Below are 21,459 nucleotides of genomic sequence, written 5' to 3'. Positions count from 1 at the left end.
GACACAGCCTAAAGAGTATACGTCCGTGGCGGGAGTTTTCGGGGGTGCAGTGTGTGGAAAATCTTCAGGGGCATGATACCAACCCTACTTTCGTCAGCTTTTCGTATCTATATTGATGATCTGGAATGTTCCATTGTTTACCTGGTCATAGACGGTTCTATCAGCCTCACCGTGTGGGTTGAAGGTGTTCTGGATAGACATTCGTCTCTGTCGGGCGCTTGAAAATGCAAACTCTGCAAGGTAAACTCGGCCCTTGCAAATGAGGATATTGCGTGACTCAATCTCTCCGTGTACTTTGCCTTGTTCATGGAGATATTTCACGGCACTCGAGAGGCAGCCGAATATTTCGCGCAAGGTTGTTGATCGTCGATCGCCAATCTCAGCAAGGCTGAGAGAGTATCGGAGCTCGCAATCAGCGACGGGCATGATCATGAGAGCGAAGCAGTTCCCATGCCGGTAGGTCCCCTTGATGGTAACGATGTGTCGATGTACCAATTCTTTTAGCAGGTCCGCTTCGGCCTTGGCTGCCAGCCGTGCCTCATTGATGTCCGTCGTCGACTCAGTCGGAGGCCATACTCTTTTGCGACAGATCAGATTGGTCCAGGGTGGTCCCGCTCTCACCACATCAAGGATTGAGTAATTGCACACCCGGAGGTTTCTGCACTTGTCAAAATCTGGTGGATCTTCCAAGGGATACTCTTTGCGGAACTCAAGGTCAGGACCGAAGTCGTCTCGACCTGAGCTCCTCCTTGCAACGGGGTTTCCTATGGTTCCTGACTCTTGAGGTTGCGCACTGCTGCCAGTGCTCTCAGCGGCGTAGGTTGGCATGCAGCAGTCTCCACAGAAAGGAATTTCGTCTCGATCTGATGTAATGATAGTAGTCTCAAGCCAAACGTGTTCCGCTTTGGGCCTACTGTCCGAATTTTTAGAGAGCATGGACCGGACCAGGTGAAAGAATTGGGCATCGCAGCGATCCTGGAGGTTCGATTTCATCCAGTGCAAGACGTTATCAACTCTGTCTCCGTAGCCGCCGATGAGTACGTTATGAAGTTCTGCCCTCTGCTTCTTCTTGTAGACTGCGAAAATTTCCGCAAAGACGCATCCAAGGGAGAATACGTCTTGTGATCTTCCACGGTATGCTTCGTTTAGAACCTCAGGTGGCGCATACTACTATATCGTCAGACATGTTTCGATGTATCGTTGGAAGTGCATGCAGGGGAATCAACGGCACTCACCCTTTTCGTTCTTATCGTCGTACCTCTGGAACCAGTTACAGTGGCAAAGACCCGCGAAATCCCAAAATCCGCATACATAACACGCCGATTCTGATCAATCAAGATGTTTGTGGGTATGATGTCCTTGTGTCGAATACCTTTTCCGTGAATATATGCCAGAGCCCTTGCGAGACAACCGGTGACAGATGGGAGGAATTTGTCAAATTCCACCCTGTCCATTGCCAACAACCTTAATGCAGGGCCAGAGGGTCTGCTGAAGGCATCAAGAGCCACTGCAAGGTCGCATGTGGCTTTCTGGAGCAGAATTCCGTATTGAGTCGAGGGACCACTTTCGTCAGTGAAGCTTCCACAGGATCGAAGAACATGAGGATGTGATAAATTTCGAAGATGATCAAGCTCTTCTCGTATCCTCTTGAGGGAGTCTTCTTCGGAACCAGAAGGCAAGGGTGTCTGTTTCACAGCGTACACTTTTCCGGTGCCTTAGAGGTTCACCTCCAAGACAGAAGCACCCTGGCCTCCAGAACCGAGAAGCCCCACATACTCTAAGGGATTTTCACCCTTCTTGGTGAAAATGATGTCGTAGCCGTCTTCACTGGAAGAATTCGTGAACCATGCCGGAGGATTGGCTGGGTTGTGCAAAAGCCGTTGCTGATCGCCCTCAGTTGTCAAAACGAATTTGGTTACCGCCATTGCGAGAAAAGACAGCCGTTCATCATTGATGCCTTCGGATTCCGACGAGATGAGAGTGTTCTTTATGGGAGTAGGCAATATGGGCTCGGTTGGGTAGTTCGAAAGTGAAAGTGGCACTGCTGCCGATTTAAATACTATCCTCGGCAGGAGTACTCCTGACATCTGATGAGGCTGAAGTGATCCTTCAACCGGTAATGATCATTGAGAGCCCCGCAATGATGTGCTGTCTGCAGGCAGGCATGTTGGCTCCAGCCAACAGTGTGAGTTCATCTTAATAAATACCATTTGGTCATCCCGTCATTGTGTAGCATCATCTTTTTACGTCGCTCGCCGCAGTGGTTTCCCGTCGTCTTCGATGTCTCAGTGTAGGCGTATTCTCTACTGTTCTCTATCTGATTCATCATTAACTGGAGATGATGTAACTTACACATGTTTCCACCCGTTTTCAACAAGCACCTGCATCTCGTTGATTGAGCAGTGCGCCCCAACCTCCTTATTCGCACCTTCTCCGCTCGTGTCCCCCACCGTCCAATCCTCAAGCCTTCGCCGTACCATGTAGTCCTCGCCGAAGAAGCGGATTTTGCCAAACAACCTCCAACATCGGTTGTACCACATGCCCCGAATACGCTCGCTCGCCGAAGGCCAGCTTCGGCCCGTTGGGTTGACGGCCTGGTAGGCCTCTCCTCCGTAGGCCACCCGGACATGCGGATTAAACCACACCCCCTTCAAAGCGCTCAGCGGATTGTCGGCGTGTATCAGACAGCATTCCGAGCCTTTCAGGTGCCGCGCTGCCAGGATGTCCGAGATCCCTCTGGGACAGAGCGGCCTGTGTGTATCAGAAAAGGGCGCGGTGTCCATGATGACCATCCCATTTCAGCAGGTCTCGACAGGCACTGCGTCAGCGTTAGTGATGACTCACTCATTGTTCGACATGTATTCCTCCCTCAAAACACGTCTATACGCCTCATGATCAATCAGAATAGGCATGCGACAGACAAGACACATATATTTTCAAAAGAAGACAAAAAATGCTCGTGGTCAAGATTTTAAAGCATCAGCAAATGTGTTGCGGAGAGTGAGGCTGAAATGACACAAGGGCAGCCTGCCGAGATAGCCGTTCGTGCCGATCTACCCGGAGAAGCAGCAGCTGTCTCACTCTTTTAACCTTATATGATGTGAAATCCCTTCCTCTCTTTCTACTGTCCTTCCTCTCTCCCTTCTGGATCTATCGATAGTCTCTCCACGTCAATATGTCGAGTCCCAAGTCCGCATTGAAGGGCACATTTCGTAAAGACAAATCCGCCTACGAGCTATCATGACGTCAGGAGCCTCATCACAAGCCTCCAGGCTGCGGATCTAAGCAGATGCCCCGTCTTCTCAAAAACAGGCAACAGATGCCACCCGTAGGTAGGTAGCATTTTGCACTAAACTCCCTTCACCGTAGCAATACCGCCGCCCGACGACCTCGATATCGTACCAACCCGGATTTCAAAGCTCGCTCGAGTGATGACACTCTTCAGCGTCCAGCAACAGCCAGCCGGAAACACCGGATGCCGCTTCGAGGGGTTGTAAAGCTCGGGGTGTGAGAGCCCACGCGCCCTCTTCGAAACGTGTCTCCCACAAGGCTGTGGTGATGCGCAAAACCTGGGCACCATTAGCACTACAGTACAACCCGGCGATCCCCACCTGGTAGGCTGACAACCACAAACGTGCTCCGCCCCACGGGGCCTCCGTGTCGCCTTTCGCCAACATCCACCAAGCGAACCCAAGCCCAAGCCCATGCAGAAACGACCTTATCAGCACAGCCACCTTTCTTGCAAAAGTCTTCCCCCCACCAGTCGGCAGCCGACGCCCACGGCGCTATCGAAATTGGGGGGCGAAGCCGCCGGGAACATTGCGCGTCTGAGCACTACTCTCCGGAACATTTCCTTGCGGGCGAACAGGCTGACAGCAAGGCTGAAATCGCAGGAGGGGATGTCCCATTTACCTTTTTCGTTGTTGGGCCGGAGGAGAGGAGAAAAATCGAATCTTCTTTGCACAGCCCCCCGCCGCCCGCTTCGAGCTTGGATCGATTGGCTGGCAGGCAACCACTTACCATTTTCACCCGGTTTCACCGCTGCTTGGTCTTCCGCCTTGGAGGGAAATCATGCCCGACGACTACTGGAGCCGAGTGAGCTGGAAATGAGGACCAAGGCGCTTGGGATTTGGACCATTATGCACGACACTGCGTCTGCTTGGCGGCTGAGATTCTTGGACGACGGTAGCGTACTGAGTTGGTTGTTTGGCTAGAGCCAGAATGCTCGCGAAGCATGGTGCTGGTATCAAGAACGTGCATGATGGGGAGGAATAAGGCGAGGAGTTGTCATTAGGGGTATCTACATTCTATATGGGTGCGTATATATCGTTATGAGCAGCGTGACATATTAAGAAGAAAACAAGAGTACTGAAGCCAAACAGAACCATGGAGAAAAAGGAAACACTCAAAAAGACAAAACACCGAGCCCTGTTACCAGCCGCACACATCTATCCCGACTTGGCGCCAACCCCCTTCTCCGGATCACCACCAACATCACCACCCCGCACAGCCACTACAGCATCGCTTTCCGACACCTCGGCCCCATCATTCCCGTACTCCCCCTGCTGCTGCTTCTTCCCCCTCCCGAAAAGCCTGCCAATCGCGCGCCCCAGCGACCCCGCCGCGCGGCGCAGCGGGCGATACACCCACAAGACCGGCGCCCCCACAAACCTTGCGCAAGCCTCAAACCACGCGTCGGGAAACAGCCTCACCAGCACCGCCCACGGCAGACACAGCGCGGCGACAACGATCGAAATCGCCCACTGCGGGCCGGTGATGCGGACGATGCTAAACGCCTTGCCGCCGACGAACGCGATGGCGATCTGGCAGCCGATCATGACGAGGTTGATGACGACGAAGAAGACGTTGCGGTGCACCCCGGCGAAGATGTCGAAGCGGTTGTCGAGGCGGCGGTTGTTGTACATGTTGAAGATCTGCATCCACACGAAGCAGTTGAAGACGACGCTGCGCAGCTGCGCGTCCGGGTAGGAAAGGAAACGCGGCCCGCCGAAGTGGAGGATCAGCGTGACGGCGAGCTGGAAGAAGGCTTGCCCGATGATCATCTTCCACATCGTCGTCGAGATCAGTGGGGCGCTGCGCGCGGGCGGCTTGCGGTCGAGGATGGCCTCGGTGGGAGGGTCCGTGGCCAGGGCGAGGGCGGCGAGGGAGTCCCTGTGCGTGGGTGTGTTAGCTTTCGGTTTCCTTTTCTTTTTCTTTCTTTCTTTCCTCATGGAGGTGGTGGAGCAACAACACAACTTACATGATGAGGTTAATCCAGAGTAGCTGCACGGCCGTTAGCACCGAGCGCATCTCAGCATCGGCCACGGACGACACGAAAGTCAAGAGGACGGCGGTGATGTTAACCGTCAGCTGGAACTGCAGGAACTTGCGCACGGCGTCGTTGACGGCGCGGCCCCACATCAGCGCCGTTAGGATGGACGCGAAGTTGTCGTCCATGAGGATGATGGCCGACGCCTCCTTAGCGACCTCGGTGCCGGCGATGCCCATGCTGAAGCCGATATCCGCCGCCTTCAGCGCGGGCCCGTCATTCGTCCCGTCGCCCGTCACGGCCACGATGTCGCCCATGGCGCGCAGCTTGGTGACCAGCACGCGCTTGTCCTCGGGAGACGAGCGCGCGAGCACCTGGAGGCGCGGCAGTACCGCCGTCATCTGCTCGTCGGAGAGCGTGCGGAAGGCAGGGCCCTCCATGACGACTCCGTCGGTATAAATACCGCAGTCCGTCGCGATGGCCTTGGCCGTGACGACGTTGTCGCCCGTCACCATGCGCACGCACACGCCGGCGTGCTGGCACTTGGCCACGGCCTGCGGCACGCCGGGGCGGATGGGGTCCTGGATGCCGACGACGCCGAGCAGCGTCATGTCGCGGAGGAGCAGGTCGACATCGGCGACGGCGGGGTCTTCCTCGGACGCGGCACCGGCGGGCGGCCACTGCGCGAAGTCCCTGGTGGTGAGGGCGATGGTGCGGAGGGACTGCTCGGCGTAGCCGTTGATGACGGCCTCGAAGCGCTCGCGGCGGTCGCGGTCGAGCGGCACTTCGCCGCCGCCGCTGGAGGTAAGGAGGCTGGTGCTGAAGCCCAGCAGGATCTCGGACGCGCCCTTGACCAGAAATCGGTAGTGGCCGTTGGCGAGCTTCTGCACCGCGCCCATGCACTTGCGGCCCGAGTCGAACGGCATCAGCTGGACCACCTGCGCGTTGGCCCGCTCCGCGCCGAGCGACCCCATGCCCAGCACGTCCCTGGCGAAGCCGAGCAGCGCGGTTTCCGTCTTGGAGCCCACGAAGCCGGCCTCGCCCGCGTCGTCGCCCTCGAAGGCGGTCGAGTTGATGGCGATGGACTCGATCAGCAGGCGCGCGTGCTCGGCCGACATGTCCCTCGCGAAGGCGGTCGAGCGGCGCTCGTCGCCGCGCTGGTTCTTGTCGTCGAAGGCATCGTCGTCGCCGTCGCCGAAGGTGCCCGTGACGACGGTCATCTTGTTCGTGGTCAGGGTGCCCGTCTTGTCCGAGCACACGGTGGTGGCGTTGCCCATGGTCTCGCACGACTTGAGGATGCGCACCAGGTTGTTCAGCTTGACGAGGCGCGTCGTGGCGAAGGCGAGGGCCAGCGTCACGGCGAGCGGCAGGCCCTCGGGCACGGCGACGACGATGACGGTGATGGCGACGATGAGGATGTCCATGAACTTGGACGCCTTCTCGTTGGCCGTAAGCTCGCTGCCCGGCAGCGTGCCCAGGAAGCGGAACAGCAGCACGAAGAACAGGAAGGCCGCGGCGCTGCTGCCCAGCTTGGCGATGGCGCCGGCCAGCCCGTCCAGCTTGACCTGCAGCGGCGTCGGCTCGGGGTCCTGCCGCATCGCCATCAGGATCTTGCCGTAGCTGGAGTTGACGCCGACCGACGTGACCAGGTAGGTGCCGACGCCCTCGAGCACCTTGCTGCCCGAGATGATGAACGGGTCCAGGTCGTGGTGTTTGTGGTGGTGGCCGCCCTCGAGCAGCAGCCGCGTCACCTGGTCGCCGCCCGTCTTCTTCATCTGGTCCGACTCGCCCGTGGCCGACGACTCGTCGCACTTGACGTTGTGGCCGGCGATGAAGACGCCGTCGGCGGGGATCAGGTCGCCCGGCTCCAGGTGCACCACGTCGCCCACCAGCACGTCGTGGACCGACACCTGCACCGACTTCCCCGAACGGATCACCTTGACCTCGCGGTCCTCCTTCTTCGTGTTGAGCCGCACAAACGCCCGCTCCTTCTGGTAGTCGTTCAGCGCGCCCACCATGACCACGATGACGATGGCGATGCAGATGGCGCACCCCTCGATCCAGTCCACCGGCATCGGCGCGTCCGGGGGATGCTCCACCCCGAACGTCTCGTACAGCCCCAGCGCCAGCGAGATGGCCGCCGCCGCCGTCAGTAGGATCAGCACCTTGTCGTTGTACGCCACCCACATCAGCTTCCACAGCGGCGTCGCCTTCTTCGCCGGCAGCACGTTGCGCTTGAACACGCGCACGCGGTCGCCAAACGCATCATTCGACGACGGCCCGGCTGCCGGACTGCTGTGTGCGGTGCTTCCGGCCGTGGCCGTGGCATTGCTGGTCTTCTTCCCCTCGTCCAGCTCCCCCCACGCCTTCTTCGTCCCGGTCGCCTCGTCGAAGCTGACGGTGCCGGCCAGCGTCGTCTCGTCGACGCTCAGCCCGGCGTTGCGGTCGGTCCGGAGCCCCCTTTCAATCCCGGCGAGCCCGCCAAGCGCGGCGTAGGCCGGCAGCGACTTGGGGTTCAGCAGCTTGTTCAGCTGCCCCGGCGAGAAGGCGAAGGCGTTGTTGCCGCCGTCGACCTCGAAGTCGGCTTCGGTTCCCGGGTCCGGCTTCAGCGCGTCTTGCTGCTCCTCGTAGGAGAACAGGCTGGCGCCGCTGCTGAAGGATGAAGATGTGCCGCCGCCGGCAGACTTAGGCGGCGGCGGCGCCAGGTAGGACAGGGAGGGACTTGAAGGCGCTGGGCCGAGGGTGCTGCCGCTCATGGCGCGGTCTCGGTGGTTACCGGCTGGTGCTAAGGCGCTGAGGTTGCTTGGCGATATTGTTGCACTCTCGGGGGAGTCTGTTGTTGGCGGAGGAGATGTCATGGTGCTGTTGTTGTTGTCGTTGGTTGTGGTGTTGGTGGAGGAGGTGGTGGCGTTGTTATCACCATCCTACATAAAGGAGTTAGAAAAGCGTTGCCTGGAGTCGGTCAGTCAACAAACTCACCGGAATCTCGATGGTGATCTGCGGCAGGCCGGTGGCGGCAGCCTCGCTGGAGTTGTGAGCCATGGTGCTGGTGGTGGTTGCATGCAGTGTGGCGGTGACTTTTCCCGCCGCCAGATCTGCCTTTGACTTCGACCGGGGCGGATCTGGAGGGCATATTGTACGGAGCGCAAACGAGGCTGAGCCCGGGGCCAATGGAAGCGTCAGCGGGGCCTGGTAAAGCGCGCTGGTATTGCCATGGCGCCAACACCGTAGTCGCCGTCAGTGGTGACATTGCCAAGGGCGGAGGCCAAGCCCGCCTCTGCAGGCCCGGGCGGCGGCCACAGACACAGGCGAGAATGGAGCGCGGGAGCAGACGCCGTTCGGGCATCTCTGGCTCCTGTGTTTGATCTCGCCTCTGCGAGGCAGTCTTCGTCGCAGAAGGCCCAAAGTCAGCCTTCTTGGCCATCTGGGCTGAGGTCCGCTGGCATGGGGGAGGGTGTGGAGCCGCGCCCAAGGCCCAGCCGCCGTCGCAAAGCGCCCAGGAACGCGGAGGCAGGTCTACCCCGGCCGTTTCATCAGCGGGCCACTGCGGCCGCTTGTCTGCCTGCGTGATTTACCGCTGCCCTGTCTGAGGCGGCAGTGGTGGTGGGCGAAGCAGCAAGTCCCGGAGAATGACGTCCAGGGCGTCGGGTCCTTGCGGGGTTTTTCACTGCCGATTTTCTTCAACGGCCACTACTTCCCCTCACTCATCTCACTCATCCACCACCCGTGAGCGATTCACGGTGCAGCATCCATGCACACCATGGCCGCCGTTCTGTCTGAGCTCTGAACACAGAGCACTGACGCTCATGTCGCCCCCTTTCGTACCCAGCCCATCTCGTTGAGGGCGCAGCAGTCGAGTCGTCGCTACGGTACCTACTTTGCCATCGGCGACGGCCCAAAGCGCTTTGCCTTCAGTCTTCGTTTCCCGAACCCGAGTCGATGGCTTCTGAGAGGGCGGATGAGATGCGACTAAGAGGGGTCGAGGCGGCTGGGCGCAGTGTGGCATTGCTCTTGGCGACGCTCTCCTCTCTTATGCTCCAGCAGCCCTCAACATATCAGTCTCAGGCGATGAGGCATTCAATCCACTGTGTGTTGCCTGGAGCGAGCGCGTGTGAGTAGTGCGATCCGGTACCCCGCTGCGCCTCTGAATCGCCCTATCCGACCTACGGTGCCACGGTGCCGCCGCCTCAACTGTGGCGCAGTCCTCGGTATACAACGCACGCGACCTGCTGGAGCGAGGCTGAATGGGCGCGCGACGTCATCGCTTTGTTGCGTCGAGTCGAGTAGTCGAAGCGTGATCGATGGAAGAAGCAACCATGATGGATTCGCCGCTCAACAATAATATCGACGTCAATGAGCCGGGCGGTGCAGCATCTCACGAGGACGCCACCGCCAGCATCAGCCGCGCGACCGTGGGCGAATCGTCGACGTGCCACCAGCCGCACCGCTGGCGACCGCGAACCAAGTCCGTCTCGAATGCGTGCGAGCGGTGCCGGCGGCGGAAGATTCGCTGCGACGGCGAGGCCGGGCCCTGCTCGACCTGCGTGCGCTTCTGTGTGGCCTGCGTCCGGCCGCCCAAGCTGAAAGACCGGATGGGGCTGTAAGTACAGACATTGCCGCCCTTTCTCCTTCACCGAGGAAGTGCTGCTGATCGAGATGGGGCAAAACGCAGCGGTGCGCATCGGGCTCTGGCCAGCCGGATCCAGCAGCTCGAGGCCCAGCTGGCTGAGATGGGAGACGCCCAATGCAGTCCGCTGCCGGGCGAGCATCTGTGGAGGAGCTGCACTCCGAGCACACTTCGGCCCGCGCAGCCACTTCTCCATGTCGACACGACTTTCGGTCCGCCGCCGCAGCAGCAGCGTTCGTTCTCCTCGGACTTCTCCGCCTCACCCAATCACTACTACTCCACCGAGGGAAGCGGCGGCGGCAGCAGCAACAGCACGGCCTTCCAACACCACCAGCCGACGGACATCCCGACCATCGAGATCTCCGAGTATTGCGGCGGCGCACCGTCGTCCCCGGCAGCCTTGCTCTCGCCCGCGCCGTCGCTGCTTTCGGCCAACAACTCGCGCTGCTCGACGCCGGACCAGCCGTACGCCATCACCACTCCTCCCATCATGGGCGGCTGCGGCTCGGCCCTCGCGCCGCCCGTGTTGGCGTCTCCCGTCTCTCCGCCCGTGTCCGCCTGCCAACGCCGCAGTCCGTGGGATTTCTCTTCTCACCAGTACGACGGTAGTGGTAGTAACGAAGGCGGCGGCGGCGGCGGCGGCGGTGGTGGTGGTGGTGGTGGTGGTTACCTGAGCCCGCCGGACAACGGGAAGAAGCCATCGTCGCTTTCGCGGCGCTCTTCCATCTCTTCGCTCGGCCTAGATAAGGATTTCAACTCCATCAGCCTGCGCTTCTCGGCATTTGACGACGAGCAGCAGCAGCCCCCGCCATCGCCGGGCGGGTTTGGGACGGTGGATCGGTTTCGATGGCGCCACTCCGATCACTCCACAACGCCGCCGGCGAGAGGAGCGCGATCCCCCGAAACCACGAAGACGACACCGACCAAGTCCGAGGCCGAAACGCTCTCGGACATCTTCTTCGACAGCATCGCGCCCGGCCGGCGACCGGTGGGACAGACGTTCTACCGCACGTGCCTGGATATGGTCTACGAGTCCGCGGATGATGATGACGCGGATCGGGAAGGCGCCGATGATGTCGTCCGGTGGTGTTGTCTCATCCCGCCCTACCACTACTGCTACTCGCTGCGCATGGCCCGCTTCTACGTCTTCATGACCATGGCGGTGGGCGTGCGGTTGCGGCGGAGGAGCGATTGTTGTGGCGGTGGCGGCCGTACCCGGATGTCGACGACGACGGACAGTGATGATTCCCTGCTCGACAACTGCTTCCGTCTCGCCATGCGGCAGGCGGAGTCGCCCAGCTTCTGGTGCGAGGCGGGCGCGGTTGAAGCGGCTTCGTTGCTCGGCTTGTTCGCGGAGAGCGGCGAAGTGGCGCAAGTGCAGCAGGTGCCCGCGCCGGCAGACCAAATGGATCGTTAAATGGGAACGGGATTGATCTTCGTCAAAGGTTCCGTCCAGGTGTGTGATTGTTATCTTTGTTGGAGTTGATGTCCCTGAATAAAGTGTAGCCGTGCTTCGGTTGAACGTTGCCGAAAAGACGAGGAGCGGCTGCGGCACTTCACGCGGGAGTGGGTCTTTTGGGGAGACCTGAAACATATTCAAGATCCGATGCGGATCTTGGTGGAGATTTCTTTGACGCCTCTCCGAAAGCGTCAATATGATCTGCGTAGCTCTATTGAAACCTTTCGTATTCGGGTTTGGGGTGTAAAAGTGTGTGCGGTTTCAATGTAGGTAACAGTCACTGTGTCCTCTGGATTCTCGGAAGGCATAGCGAATTGCGCGACGTCGTTCTACCGAGATGGCTTCAATGACAATGGTGCGGGCGCTTCTCCAGCGGCAAAGGAGGCTCTGAACCTTAGCGCTGCCGTTGACATGTGGATCCGCCGTATCCCGAGATTGATGGACAGCGGAGCGCTTACCGGGTCTGGATAAGCACCGACCGTCATTGGCCATCAACCTCAAGCACTTACCGCATAGGGGAAGCCACCTCGAAACCCGCAGCCTTGGCAACCTTTTAGCTACATCCGCGTTGCAGCAACCCTGTGGATCGTTTGTTTCAGACATTGTCGTCTATGAACATCGAACAAGCCAAGCAAGTAGTCGTCGGCATCCATCGGGATTCCCCTATCTACTCACGGTTGAGATATAAACATCCAACATGGGCCAACCTTTCCATCCAGCAGCGCATTCATTCCCTGTCTCTTCTTCTTTCCGTCTATCGTTGAACTTTCCGTCATTCATTCACTTCTTCTTACCTTCACGATGCTGGGCGTCACCATTTCCCTCCTCTCGGCCGTGAGCGCCGCCAACGCCTACACCGTCATCGTGCACGACCAGTTCATGCGCAAGAACATCGACGCGCTCGTCATGCCGGGCCAGTACAAGTCGCACATGCACTCCTTCTTCGGATCCGACGCCATCACCAAGGACAAGCCGACGTCCGCCCAGCTGCAGCAGGGCTGCGCCTCGGGCGAGAACCCCAACGACCTGTCCGTCTACTGTAAGCAAAAGCACTCCCCACCCCATCCATCCATGCATCCACCCATGCCCCTGTCGCCACCACCACCACCATCTAACGAGACTTCCAAACAGGGGTCCCCACCCTCTACCACGTCTCCGGCTCCTCCCGCACCGAAATCGTCCCCCAGCGCTTCTCGACCTACTACGAAAACATCCTGTACGCCGACGCGCCCATCCCGCAAGACTTCTCCGCCATCGCCGGCTCCGCCCTCGCGTCCTCCCAGGCCGAACTCAACTCCAAGACCGTCGGCCTCTCTTGGTTCTGCGAGGGCGACGACGCGCCCGCCGACAAGGAAGCCGCCGCCTTCCCGACGTCCACCTGCTCGACGCACCTGCAGACGATCCTCATGTTCCCCGACTGCGTCGAGCCGAGCAGCCTGAACGCGACGTACAGCGCGTCGTCGTTCCGCACGACCAACTACTGCCCCGCCGGCTGGAACCGCATCCCGCGGCTGCGCTTCTCCATCCGCTACGACCTCCGCAAGATCCTGCCCGACGGCTGGTCGGGCGCGCCGCCGCTCGAGCTGTCCAGCGGCCCCAGCTACAGCATGCACGGCGACTTCATCAACGGCTGGTTCGAGGACGCGGCGCAGAACATGTTCGACTACGCCAAGGACAAGCGCGAGTTCGCCCGCGTCGACGGCGCGAGGGGGGACGGCAAGAGCGGGCCGACGTGCGTGGCGGCCGATGCGGATCCCGAGCACGGGACAGACGATTATGAGGAGAGTTTGTCGATGATGGGGAAGGCGAGGAGGGCGGTTGGGAGGAAGGTGAGGGGGTTCGCAGAGAGGAGGATGGCGAGGGCGAATTAAGTGGTGGTGGCGGTTAGGTTTGGCGGGGTCTTGGTTGCGTGCGGCAGGTTGAAGGTGTTGCTGATACAGAGAGTGTGTGTGAGAGCTATGGGCTCGCCTCGAGTTGTTTAATATGTAGTATAACGGGTGGAGCGTTAATGGCAAAAGAAATGATAACAGCGAAGCAAAATCCTCACTAGATACAGTGCCGATTGAAATTCGACAATCGCTACCTTTTAGTTGTTGACTACTGTTATATATAAAGATTTCATAGGCTATTCCCGCGTAACACTTTATGGAATAGTTTTCGTAGCGAGTAACGTGAAACTTAGACACTTATGTATAGTGTTCTTGGCGCGCTTGGTTCGACAAGATGCGCTTGGTCTTCCGTATTTGCCTGGCGGAAATCGGCATGCGGTCAGCGCTGGCAGAAGTCTCCAAGGGTTGCAAAGGCCTAGAGGGGATATCGTGCGTCAGATAGGACAAACAACTTGTGGTCAAGCGCATGTGGACCGCGAATGGATCTCGAAGGGAGAAAGCACCACCCTTCTGGCATAGGTACTCCTGGAACGACAGGTGGAGGTAGGCTAGATTGCCATCTTCTGCAATCTCGACCAGTGCGCAAACGATCCTCGGAATAGATTCTGGGACCCGGAAAGGAATTGCAGCTTCGAATGGACCCTCACGACCAAGCTATCCACTCCGGCTTGAACTGGATAAACATGTTGACGACCTCGAAGTACGGGGCAAATCGATGGGCAAAAGAGGCAATGTTCCGAGAACAAGCCACCAGTCTACTCTTGTTCTCGTACTCGAGCACTTTTAACTTGACGTCGGCAATCATCTCCTTGTGGTTTGCGAATGTTTTTCGAAAGTGTGTTTCGTATTGCGTCCACTGAAGACTTGGAAAAGGTCGATGCGCTGCGTCGATATCAGCTGGTAATTCGCCGGCATCTATTCATGGCCTTACTCTGCCATATGGGGTTTATAACCAGCGAAGCGACTCTTTGTGGAAGACGATATGGCTGCTATACAACTGTGTGCAGGTCAGACTGAGTTTTTCAGCGGTTGGAAAAAGCCACTTGTGAGGGGAACCATCGAAATCAAGTCCACGGGTATTCGCCATTGATATAGTTAACGTGAAAGTGCTTCTTGGCCTATCAAGGTCTCAGCCTTGTATCTCCACAAGCATCATGTCGCAGTCCCATTGGCAAGGCTATCCAAGACAAGGCTATCTGATTGAACAAGGCCACGCAGCGGCGCTTCTGGGTCTACGATTGAACGAAGTTGTGGCATCGTAGAGTAGGGCATGCTGACATGCATTATGCATATGCATCAGCGTACTTGTTTCTGATCATATCTTAGCCTCGTTAGGTTGTCGTGCTGTGGAAATTTGTCCATTACTTCTGTATTGCTTCACCTCGTGCATTCCTGCAAAACATTCCATTGTTGTTTAACACGTTGCAACATGAGACCATTTGCGACCCCTTACCTGAAGTGATGACAATGAAAAAAAGAAAGGGATTGTCGGTCGAGAAACGCGTGAGAGATGTACCTAATTGACCTCGTGTACGCCGGATCAAGCTACATTCGAGAAGCTGCAATGTTCAAAAGTCTGCCCCGCAACGGTAGGCAGCAGCGTTGGAAAAGTGGCAGTGTTGTAACCGTGGCCGACTGCGCCCCCTTCGAGGCGGTTGCTCGTGCGACGAAGTGTCAACTGAAAACACGTTTTGGGCCAGGGATGTGCATCCTCCGCATCCTGCTTGCTTACTACTTAGCCCTTTCAAGCTGGTAATTTATCTTCCTCCAGCACCCAGAGGTTAGTTTCCTGCACTGTTTCCAAGCCGCCAAGGGCTGTGTTGTCGACGTATGCCTCTGAGCCGCCACAAAACACGTCGCAATTTGAATCCACTTTGCGCAGCAACAACACCATTGCCCAACTTTAGCAGGGCAGACTTTCCAGGCGCAATGCAAGTGGCGAACTTCATAAACCGACGCGATGTCGCCCTTTGGAGAGCAGATCATCGGTAACGGTTCGCAATAATGGCATCCGCTACGACCAGCCAGACCGCTTCGGCAACCACTTCGACGTCAACGCCGAGCTGCACAACCGCCATACCCGGCAAATACGGCAACGTCCCTTTCGATGCCTGCAACTCCTACTACAATTTCGACCCGCAGTTTGCACCTGCCGTTGCTGTTGCCGTCATATTCGGCATCCTCACAATCGCACATCTCGTGCTGGCGATAGTTTTCAAAAAGGTAAGTCCAAGACTCTCGACAAGCCTCGGCCAAGTCGCCTCGAGTAACACGACCAACAGACCTACTGCTGGGTCATCGTCATGGGCGCCACGTGGGAGCTCGTGGCCTTCATCATGCACGCACTGGGCTCGCACGACCAGCAAAATGCCGGTTATGCCACCGCCCACCAACTACTCTACCTGCTCTCACCGCTGTGGATAAACGCCTTCGTCTACATGACGTTCGCGCGGATGGTGCACTACTTCCTGCCGGAGCGGGCCGTCTGGCGCATCCGGGGCCAATCGCTGGCCAAGTATTTTGTCTGGGCGGACGTGGTCTCGTTCATCGTCCAGGCCGTCGGCGGTCTGATGGCGAGCCCGGGCGCCTCGGCCGACATCATCAAAACCGGCATCGACGTCTACATGGGCGGCATGGGGTTGCAGGAGGCCTTCATCCTGTTCTTTCTCGGGTTGATGGTCATGTTCCACCGGCAGTCGCTGGCGCTTGAGGCCGCTGGCATGGCTCATCGGCAGTACAGCTGGCGTCCGCTGCTTTACGCTCTCTACGGAACGCTGACAGCCATCACCGTAAGCATACCTGTCAAGTGAGCCTCTGCGTCAGACAAATCACTTACACTTTGATGTCCAGGTACGCATCATATACCGCATCTGCGAGTTCGCCGGCGGGGTCAAGCCATCGAACCCGATCCCTTTTCACGAGGAGTATTCTTATGCTCTCGACGCCTTTCCGATGATGGTTGCCCTGCTACTGCTCGCCATCTTCCATCCCGGTCGCTCGCTCGTCGGCCCCGAGAGCGAGTTCCCCAAAATGTCGCGCAAGGAGAAGAAAGCGGCAAAGAAGGAACGAAAGGCGGCGAAGAAAGCGGCGAAGCATTTTTCCCAAGACTCGCTGGGTTCGGAGGAGGCTGACGTCGAGTTTCCCAGAGCGGATTACAGCGGATATCAAGAATCCAGCTCGACGAGGCTGGAGGAGGCGGGAAGAGAGTTCGGCGCAACGGAGATGCGGCAGCAGGACCGCATTCAAACTTGATGAAGCGGGGAGTTCTGTATGTTTTCGGTTTGCACAGCGCGCATCCTGCTCATTTGGGGGTCTGGTGGAATGTTGGCATGTTCATGCGCAACGTGGCATCTCATCAGAGAACGTTGTTGTCCCTGGGGAGACAGGTTTCACTTCTGACTATTTCCTAATTAATACTAGCCATCGTTGAACTTCTAAAGCTTCAACATATTGACAGTGACCCGCCGCGGGGAAGTGTACTGATCTCCAGGCACAACCGACAAAGAGCGTTAGCGCGCATTGGAGAGTAGACTCGGCCGGGAATCCGTCGCTCATGCCGAACTGCCGCGTTCCAAGCACGCAAATTTGAAGAAATTCCCGTTTTGGAATGCGTCCGCATGGGGGGAAAAACCACAATCTGCGTGCCATCGACCAACTCATCCCGTCGCCACGGATCGAAGGAATCCCCACGGCAAATGACTTGGTCCGGAAAGAGGCAGGAACAGCGATATATAACAGCCCGATAGACGCGGCATTTGGACTTCTCTCCCCAGCAGCAACCACCACACTCCTCCGTCCGCCACATCCACTTCCACTCCGACCACACAATGGCCGTCCTCAGTCCCATCCGCCTCACGCTGGGCGCCGCCCTCATGCTCGCCAACATCTGCCACGGGCAAGGGCTAGACACCACGACGACGACGGACGTCACGACGACGACGGACCTGTTCCAGTCGGACCCGGTGCCGACCGACCCCAGCAGCACCACCGACGACGGCAGCGGTGTGACAGCAACCCCCCAAGTGTTCACGCCCAACATGTTCGGCTCGGTCGCCACCGACACCGACACCAGCAGCAGCACCGACGACGGAACAGCCACCATCTTCGCCGTAGGTCCCAGCAGCAGCCCCACCACCACCGACGACGGCGGAATAGCAACCGCCTTCGATGTCACATCATCGCCCACCACCACCGCCACCGCCACCACGAGCCCATTCGCCTACCCCCCGGGCTCGTACCAGATCGGATCCGCGACATACTACGTCGCCTGCGAGCAAGGCTACACGACGGACGGCGACGGCGACGGCAACGGCACCGACAGCGACGACGACATGTCCCCCAGCGAAATCGCCGACGCGGCCGCCTCCATCGACGACTACGGCACGTGCATCGCGTACTGCGACACCTTGGGCGACCGGTGCAGCGCCGCCATGTGGGACGCGGGCGCGGCCGCGCCGTGCGTGCTGCTCGAGTCGTACCGCGAGATCGCCGACCAGCCGCTGGGCCGGTGCTACGCCGCCAAGGGGGGTCCGGGTATGTTCAATGGCGGTGGTGGTAACGGCGGCAACGGCAACGGCGGTGGTATTGATGGTAGTGCTGGCGTCCAGCCGTCCAATACCGTGGTCACTACTACGATTACTTACGTTACGACGTATCCGACCAGCCAGCCGACCGGGAGGTACTGGCGCGGCGAGCCCGGCAGCGGTGGTGGGCGCCGCTTCGGCGGTGGGAGGAGGAGGAGGCACAGGGGTGGCCGCCGCCAGTGAATGCTGGGGCGCGGTGTTCACAGGGGAAAAGAGTTGCGAGGGGGGGTAGGTGCTGGTGGGGGAAAAGACCGAGGTTGGTTCGGACTGAGATGGGGATTTGGGATGGTTGGGTTGGTTTGAGCGTGTAGGTTAGGTAGTTAGTTAGCATATGTAGGACCGATGGTTGGAGGAATACAAAAGTGTTTTTGGAGGAGTTCGATGTCCCATTATTCACAGTTGAAGTGAAGCTCGGTTGCGGGCGGGGAAAGCTTTCCCGAATTCGGACTACGTCCCGCCGAGCAACCGAATTGGCTACAGGCTAAAGAAGCCCCTCCCTCATCTTGCCATAGCTCTCTCTCTCCCCCTCTCCCCAAGCTCTCTCAGAAATATCGCACGCCATCATGTCATCATCGTCCACGAAAGAGCCTCGTCGGATCGGCCAGCTGGTGTACCTGAGGCCCGAATACCTGGACGAATACAAGAAATGCCACGCCGCCGTCTGGCCCGAGGTGCTGGAACAGATCAAGGATTCCAACATCGTCGACTGTACGTCATCAATATCTGATTCTCTTCACATCCGGCAAGTGGCCAACTGATAATCGGGCAGATTCCATCTTCTTCGTGGATGAACCCCGGCCGATGCTCGTTGCATCCATGAAGTGGGTTGGCGAGGATTGGGACGCCGACATGGCCCGCATGTCTGCGAATAAAAAGGTGCAGGAGTGGTGGAGCATGACGGACAAGATGCAGGAAAGTCCGCATCCGGGTGCAAAGGGTAGCGCTGCTGGTCCGTGGTGGAAGGTGATGGAGGAGGTCTTTTACGTGAAGTAGATAGTAGCTAGACCGAAAAGGCAATCTCAAATGTTTTGGTGCAAGGGTCTTTTGCGCCGTTGACATCAGCCTCACACTTCGCTTGGGAAGAGGCCAAGGATTCAGCCAAGAACCGGAGGCTCGGAGATGGTGAAGGGATTGGTGGCTGGCGGAGAAATGAGTCGTGCCCGTCTCGGGCAATCTGTGACCGAGAGATGCAGGTCCGCTTCCCCCAGACTTCTCCACGCGCTACCCCGGTCCCCCGTATTGGCACACGCACAGGCATCTGCAGGAACCACGCGCTCGGGTTTTGTTTCATGGGGTATAAGATGGGTGCAAGCCAGCCTTCCCCCTGGACGTCCACCCTCCACAATGGCAAACTCAGGCCTCCGTCGGGTGCTTAGGCCCCTCCTTGGGCTGATGGCACTGAGCGCCGAGGTCCGCGCCATCCTGACTGTCAACGAGACGTCGTCAAACATCGTCCTCGAAAATGACAGGCTCTACCTGTCCCTGGACAAATCGCAGGGCGTCATTACCGACCTGGCCCTGGACAAGCAGGATCTCCTCGGCCCCGTCAGCGGATCAACCGGCATCGGTCCCTATCTCGACTGCTACTGCACGCCTAGTGGCTTCTACACGCCCGGCTCCATAGCCCCAGATTTCCAAATCTTTCAGGGCAACGACTCCTCAGGTGTTCCGTACGCCGGTGTCGTCATGGGCGAAACCTATCCGGCGACGGGCCAGGTGCTGGAATTCTACTACTTCCTGCGCGAACGCGAGACGGGGTTGCACACCTTCAGCCGGCTTGTGTACCACAACGAAACCACGCCTTTCCTCCGTAATCTGCAGGAGTTCCGCACCCTGTTCCGGCCCAACACCGAGCTGTGGACCCACCTCTCGACCAACGAGAAGACGTACGCGCCGCTGCCGTCCAAGGAGGCGGTCGAGAACGAGGTTGTCGTCCAGGATGCCACCTGGTCGCTGCTGAACACGCCAGAAGATCCCTATGTGCAGCAGTGGGCGGATTACTTCACCAAGTACACGTTCCAGGCCCAATGGAGGGACCACCGCGTGCACGGGCTGTTTTCCGACGGCTCGACGAGCGACAGCAACGCCACTTTCGGGGCTTGGACGGTCATGAACACGGTTGACACGTACTTCAACGGCCCCAAGAACTCCGACCTGACCGTGGATGGCATCGTCTACAACTACATTGGTATCCGTCCCTCTCTTCATCTGTACCCTGTCAACATACTCACCGCAGACCAGCTTCCAACCACCACGGCAACGGCACCCCCAACATCACCAACGGCTTCGACCGCACCTTCGGTCCCGTAAGTCTTCTGCAGTCATCTTTCTCTTGGAACACGTGCTAAACCCATCCAGTTCTACTACCACTTCAACAGCGGCAAACCCGGCACCACCCTCCAGGAACTCCGCGCCGACGCCCTGCAATACGCCGACCCGTCCTGGAACGCCGCCTTCTACGACGACATCGCCCCCCACGTCCCCAACTACGTCCCCACCTCGGGCCGTGGAACGTGGAAAGGCGTCGTCACCCTCCCCGCCCAAAAGAACACTTCTTCCTCCTCCAGCTGGAGCCGGCCCATCGCCATCCTCACCACCTCCGGCCTCGACTTCCAAGACAACGCCGCCGACACGACGGCGTACCAGTACTGGTCCGACCTCGCCATCGTCTCCACCGGCGCCAACGGCACCGTCGCCACCGTCGAGATACCCCGCGTCAAGGCGGGCACGTACCGGCTGACCGTCCTAGCCGACGGCCTCTTCGGGCAGCACGTCCAAGACGGCATCGTCGTCGCCGCCGGCGAGTCATCCACCACCCGCGCCACCTTCGTCGAGGACAGCGCGGGGACGGAGCTGTGGCGCATCGGCACCCCCGACCGGTCCGCGGGCGAGTTCCGCCACGGCGTCGCCCGCGACACGAGCAAGCCGCTGCAGCCCGAGCAGTACCGCGTCTACTGGGCCAAGTACGACTTCCCCACCGAGTTCCCCGACGGCGTGCGGTTCAAGGTGGGGGAGAGCGACGAGGCGGAGGACTGGAACTACGTGCATTGGAGCTCCGTCGGGGGCAGGGGGAACGCGGTGAGGACGGAGACGCTGTACTCGCCGACGATTAGCAATTGGACGGTCGTGTTTGACGTGGAGGAGGAGAGGAAGGTGGTGGTGGAGGGCAGCGAGACGGCGACGTTGACGGTGCAGCTGGCCGGCGCAAAGACGGCGGCGGGGAACACGGACGTGTTCAATGCGACGGAGCCGTATGCGAACCTTCCGTTCGTCGTGACGGTGAATGGGCATGAGTTGGAGCCGTGGGTCATTCCGTGAGTTTCTTCTTCCCCTGCGGTTTGGAGGAGAGTCCAAGTGTTGACGTTGTGTGTGCTGCAGGTACCAACATTCCAGCTCGTGCGCCGTGCGTTCGGCCATCAGTTGCTACAACGTTGCGAACAAGTTCGTCTTTGAGGTCGGTTGGCTAAAGGAGAAGGATAATGAGATTGTGCTCCGCCTGCCTGCGGACGCTATGGACTACGAGTCTGCCGTGCTGCCTCAGCAGGTTTATGTTCAGTACGACGCCTTGAGGCTGGAGGTAAAGTAATCGTCTGCCTGTTTCCGTAGCGAGTAGAAGAGTTTTTGAGAGAGTA

At 58.8% G+C, this 21,459-nt stretch overlaps 7 protein-coding genes across 7 annotated transcripts; 6 read left to right on the top strand and 1 right to left on the bottom strand.

The window, feature by feature from the left end:
- Positions 1-5,256: 5,256 nt before the first annotated feature.
- PMC1_1 (plasma membrane calcium) lies at positions 5,257-8,311 on the bottom strand (the record flags this gene model as incomplete). Its single annotated transcript, XM_066773484.1, has 2 exons — positions 5,257-8,193; positions 8,249-8,311. 2 exons carry the CDS (start codon positions 8,309-8,311, stop codon positions 5,257-5,259), a joined length of 3,000 nt encoding a protein of 999 aa, XP_066636051.1.
- Positions 8,312-9,861: 1,550 nt separating this feature from the next.
- SLS55_001996 (uncharacterized protein) lies at positions 9,862-11,313 on the top strand (the record flags this gene model as incomplete). Its single annotated transcript, XM_066773483.1, has 2 exons — positions 9,862-9,869; positions 9,942-11,313. The coding sequence occupies 2 exons, from the start codon at positions 9,862-9,864 to the stop codon at positions 11,311-11,313; spliced, it is 1,380 nt and encodes a 459-aa protein (XP_066636050.1).
- An 843-nt stretch (positions 11,314-12,156) lies between these two features.
- SLS55_001995 (uncharacterized protein) lies at positions 12,157-13,226 on the top strand (the record flags this gene model as incomplete). Its single annotated transcript, XM_066773482.1, has 2 exons — positions 12,157-12,394; positions 12,487-13,226. 2 exons carry the CDS (start codon positions 12,157-12,159, stop codon positions 13,224-13,226), a joined length of 978 nt encoding a protein of 325 aa, XP_066636049.1.
- A 2,022-nt stretch (positions 13,227-15,248) lies between these two features.
- On the top strand, positions 15,249-16,496 carry SLS55_001994 (uncharacterized protein; the record flags this gene model as incomplete). The annotated part of the gene is made up of 3 exons (XM_066773481.1): positions 15,249-15,467; positions 15,527-16,033; positions 16,095-16,496. 3 exons carry the CDS (start codon positions 15,249-15,251, stop codon positions 16,494-16,496), a joined length of 1,128 nt encoding a protein of 375 aa, XP_066636048.1.
- A 575-nt stretch (positions 16,497-17,071) lies between these two features.
- SLS55_001993 (uncharacterized protein) lies at positions 17,072-18,010 on the top strand (the record flags this gene model as incomplete). Its single annotated transcript, XM_066773480.1, has 2 exons — positions 17,072-17,077; positions 17,198-18,010. 2 exons carry the CDS (start codon positions 17,072-17,074, stop codon positions 18,008-18,010), a joined length of 819 nt encoding a protein of 272 aa, XP_066636047.1.
- A 380-nt stretch (positions 18,011-18,390) lies between these two features.
- Positions 18,391-18,820, top strand: SLS55_001992 (uncharacterized protein; the record flags this gene model as incomplete). Its single annotated transcript, XM_066773479.1, has 2 exons — positions 18,391-18,535; positions 18,597-18,820. The coding sequence occupies 2 exons, from the start codon at positions 18,391-18,393 to the stop codon at positions 18,818-18,820; spliced, it is 369 nt and encodes a 122-aa protein (XP_066636046.1).
- A 351-nt stretch (positions 18,821-19,171) lies between these two features.
- SLS55_001991 (uncharacterized protein) lies at positions 19,172-21,413 on the top strand (the record flags this gene model as incomplete). The annotated part of the gene is made up of 4 exons (XM_066773478.1): positions 19,172-20,015; positions 20,069-20,133; positions 20,186-21,141; positions 21,206-21,413. The coding sequence occupies 4 exons, from the start codon at positions 19,172-19,174 to the stop codon at positions 21,411-21,413; spliced, it is 2,073 nt and encodes a 690-aa protein (XP_066636045.1).
- Between the last annotated feature and the right edge of the window lie 46 nt (positions 21,414-21,459).

Source organism: Diplodia seriata, assembly GCF_021436955.1.
Source record: "Diplodia seriata strain FDS-637 chromosome Unknown scaffold_2, whole genome shotgun sequence".
NCBI classification, from domain to species: domain Eukaryota; kingdom Fungi; phylum Ascomycota; class Dothideomycetes; order Botryosphaeriales; family Botryosphaeriaceae; genus Diplodia; species Diplodia seriata.
Note: the sequence above shows the minus strand (reverse complement) of the source record. Positions and strands in the feature narration are given on the sequence as shown.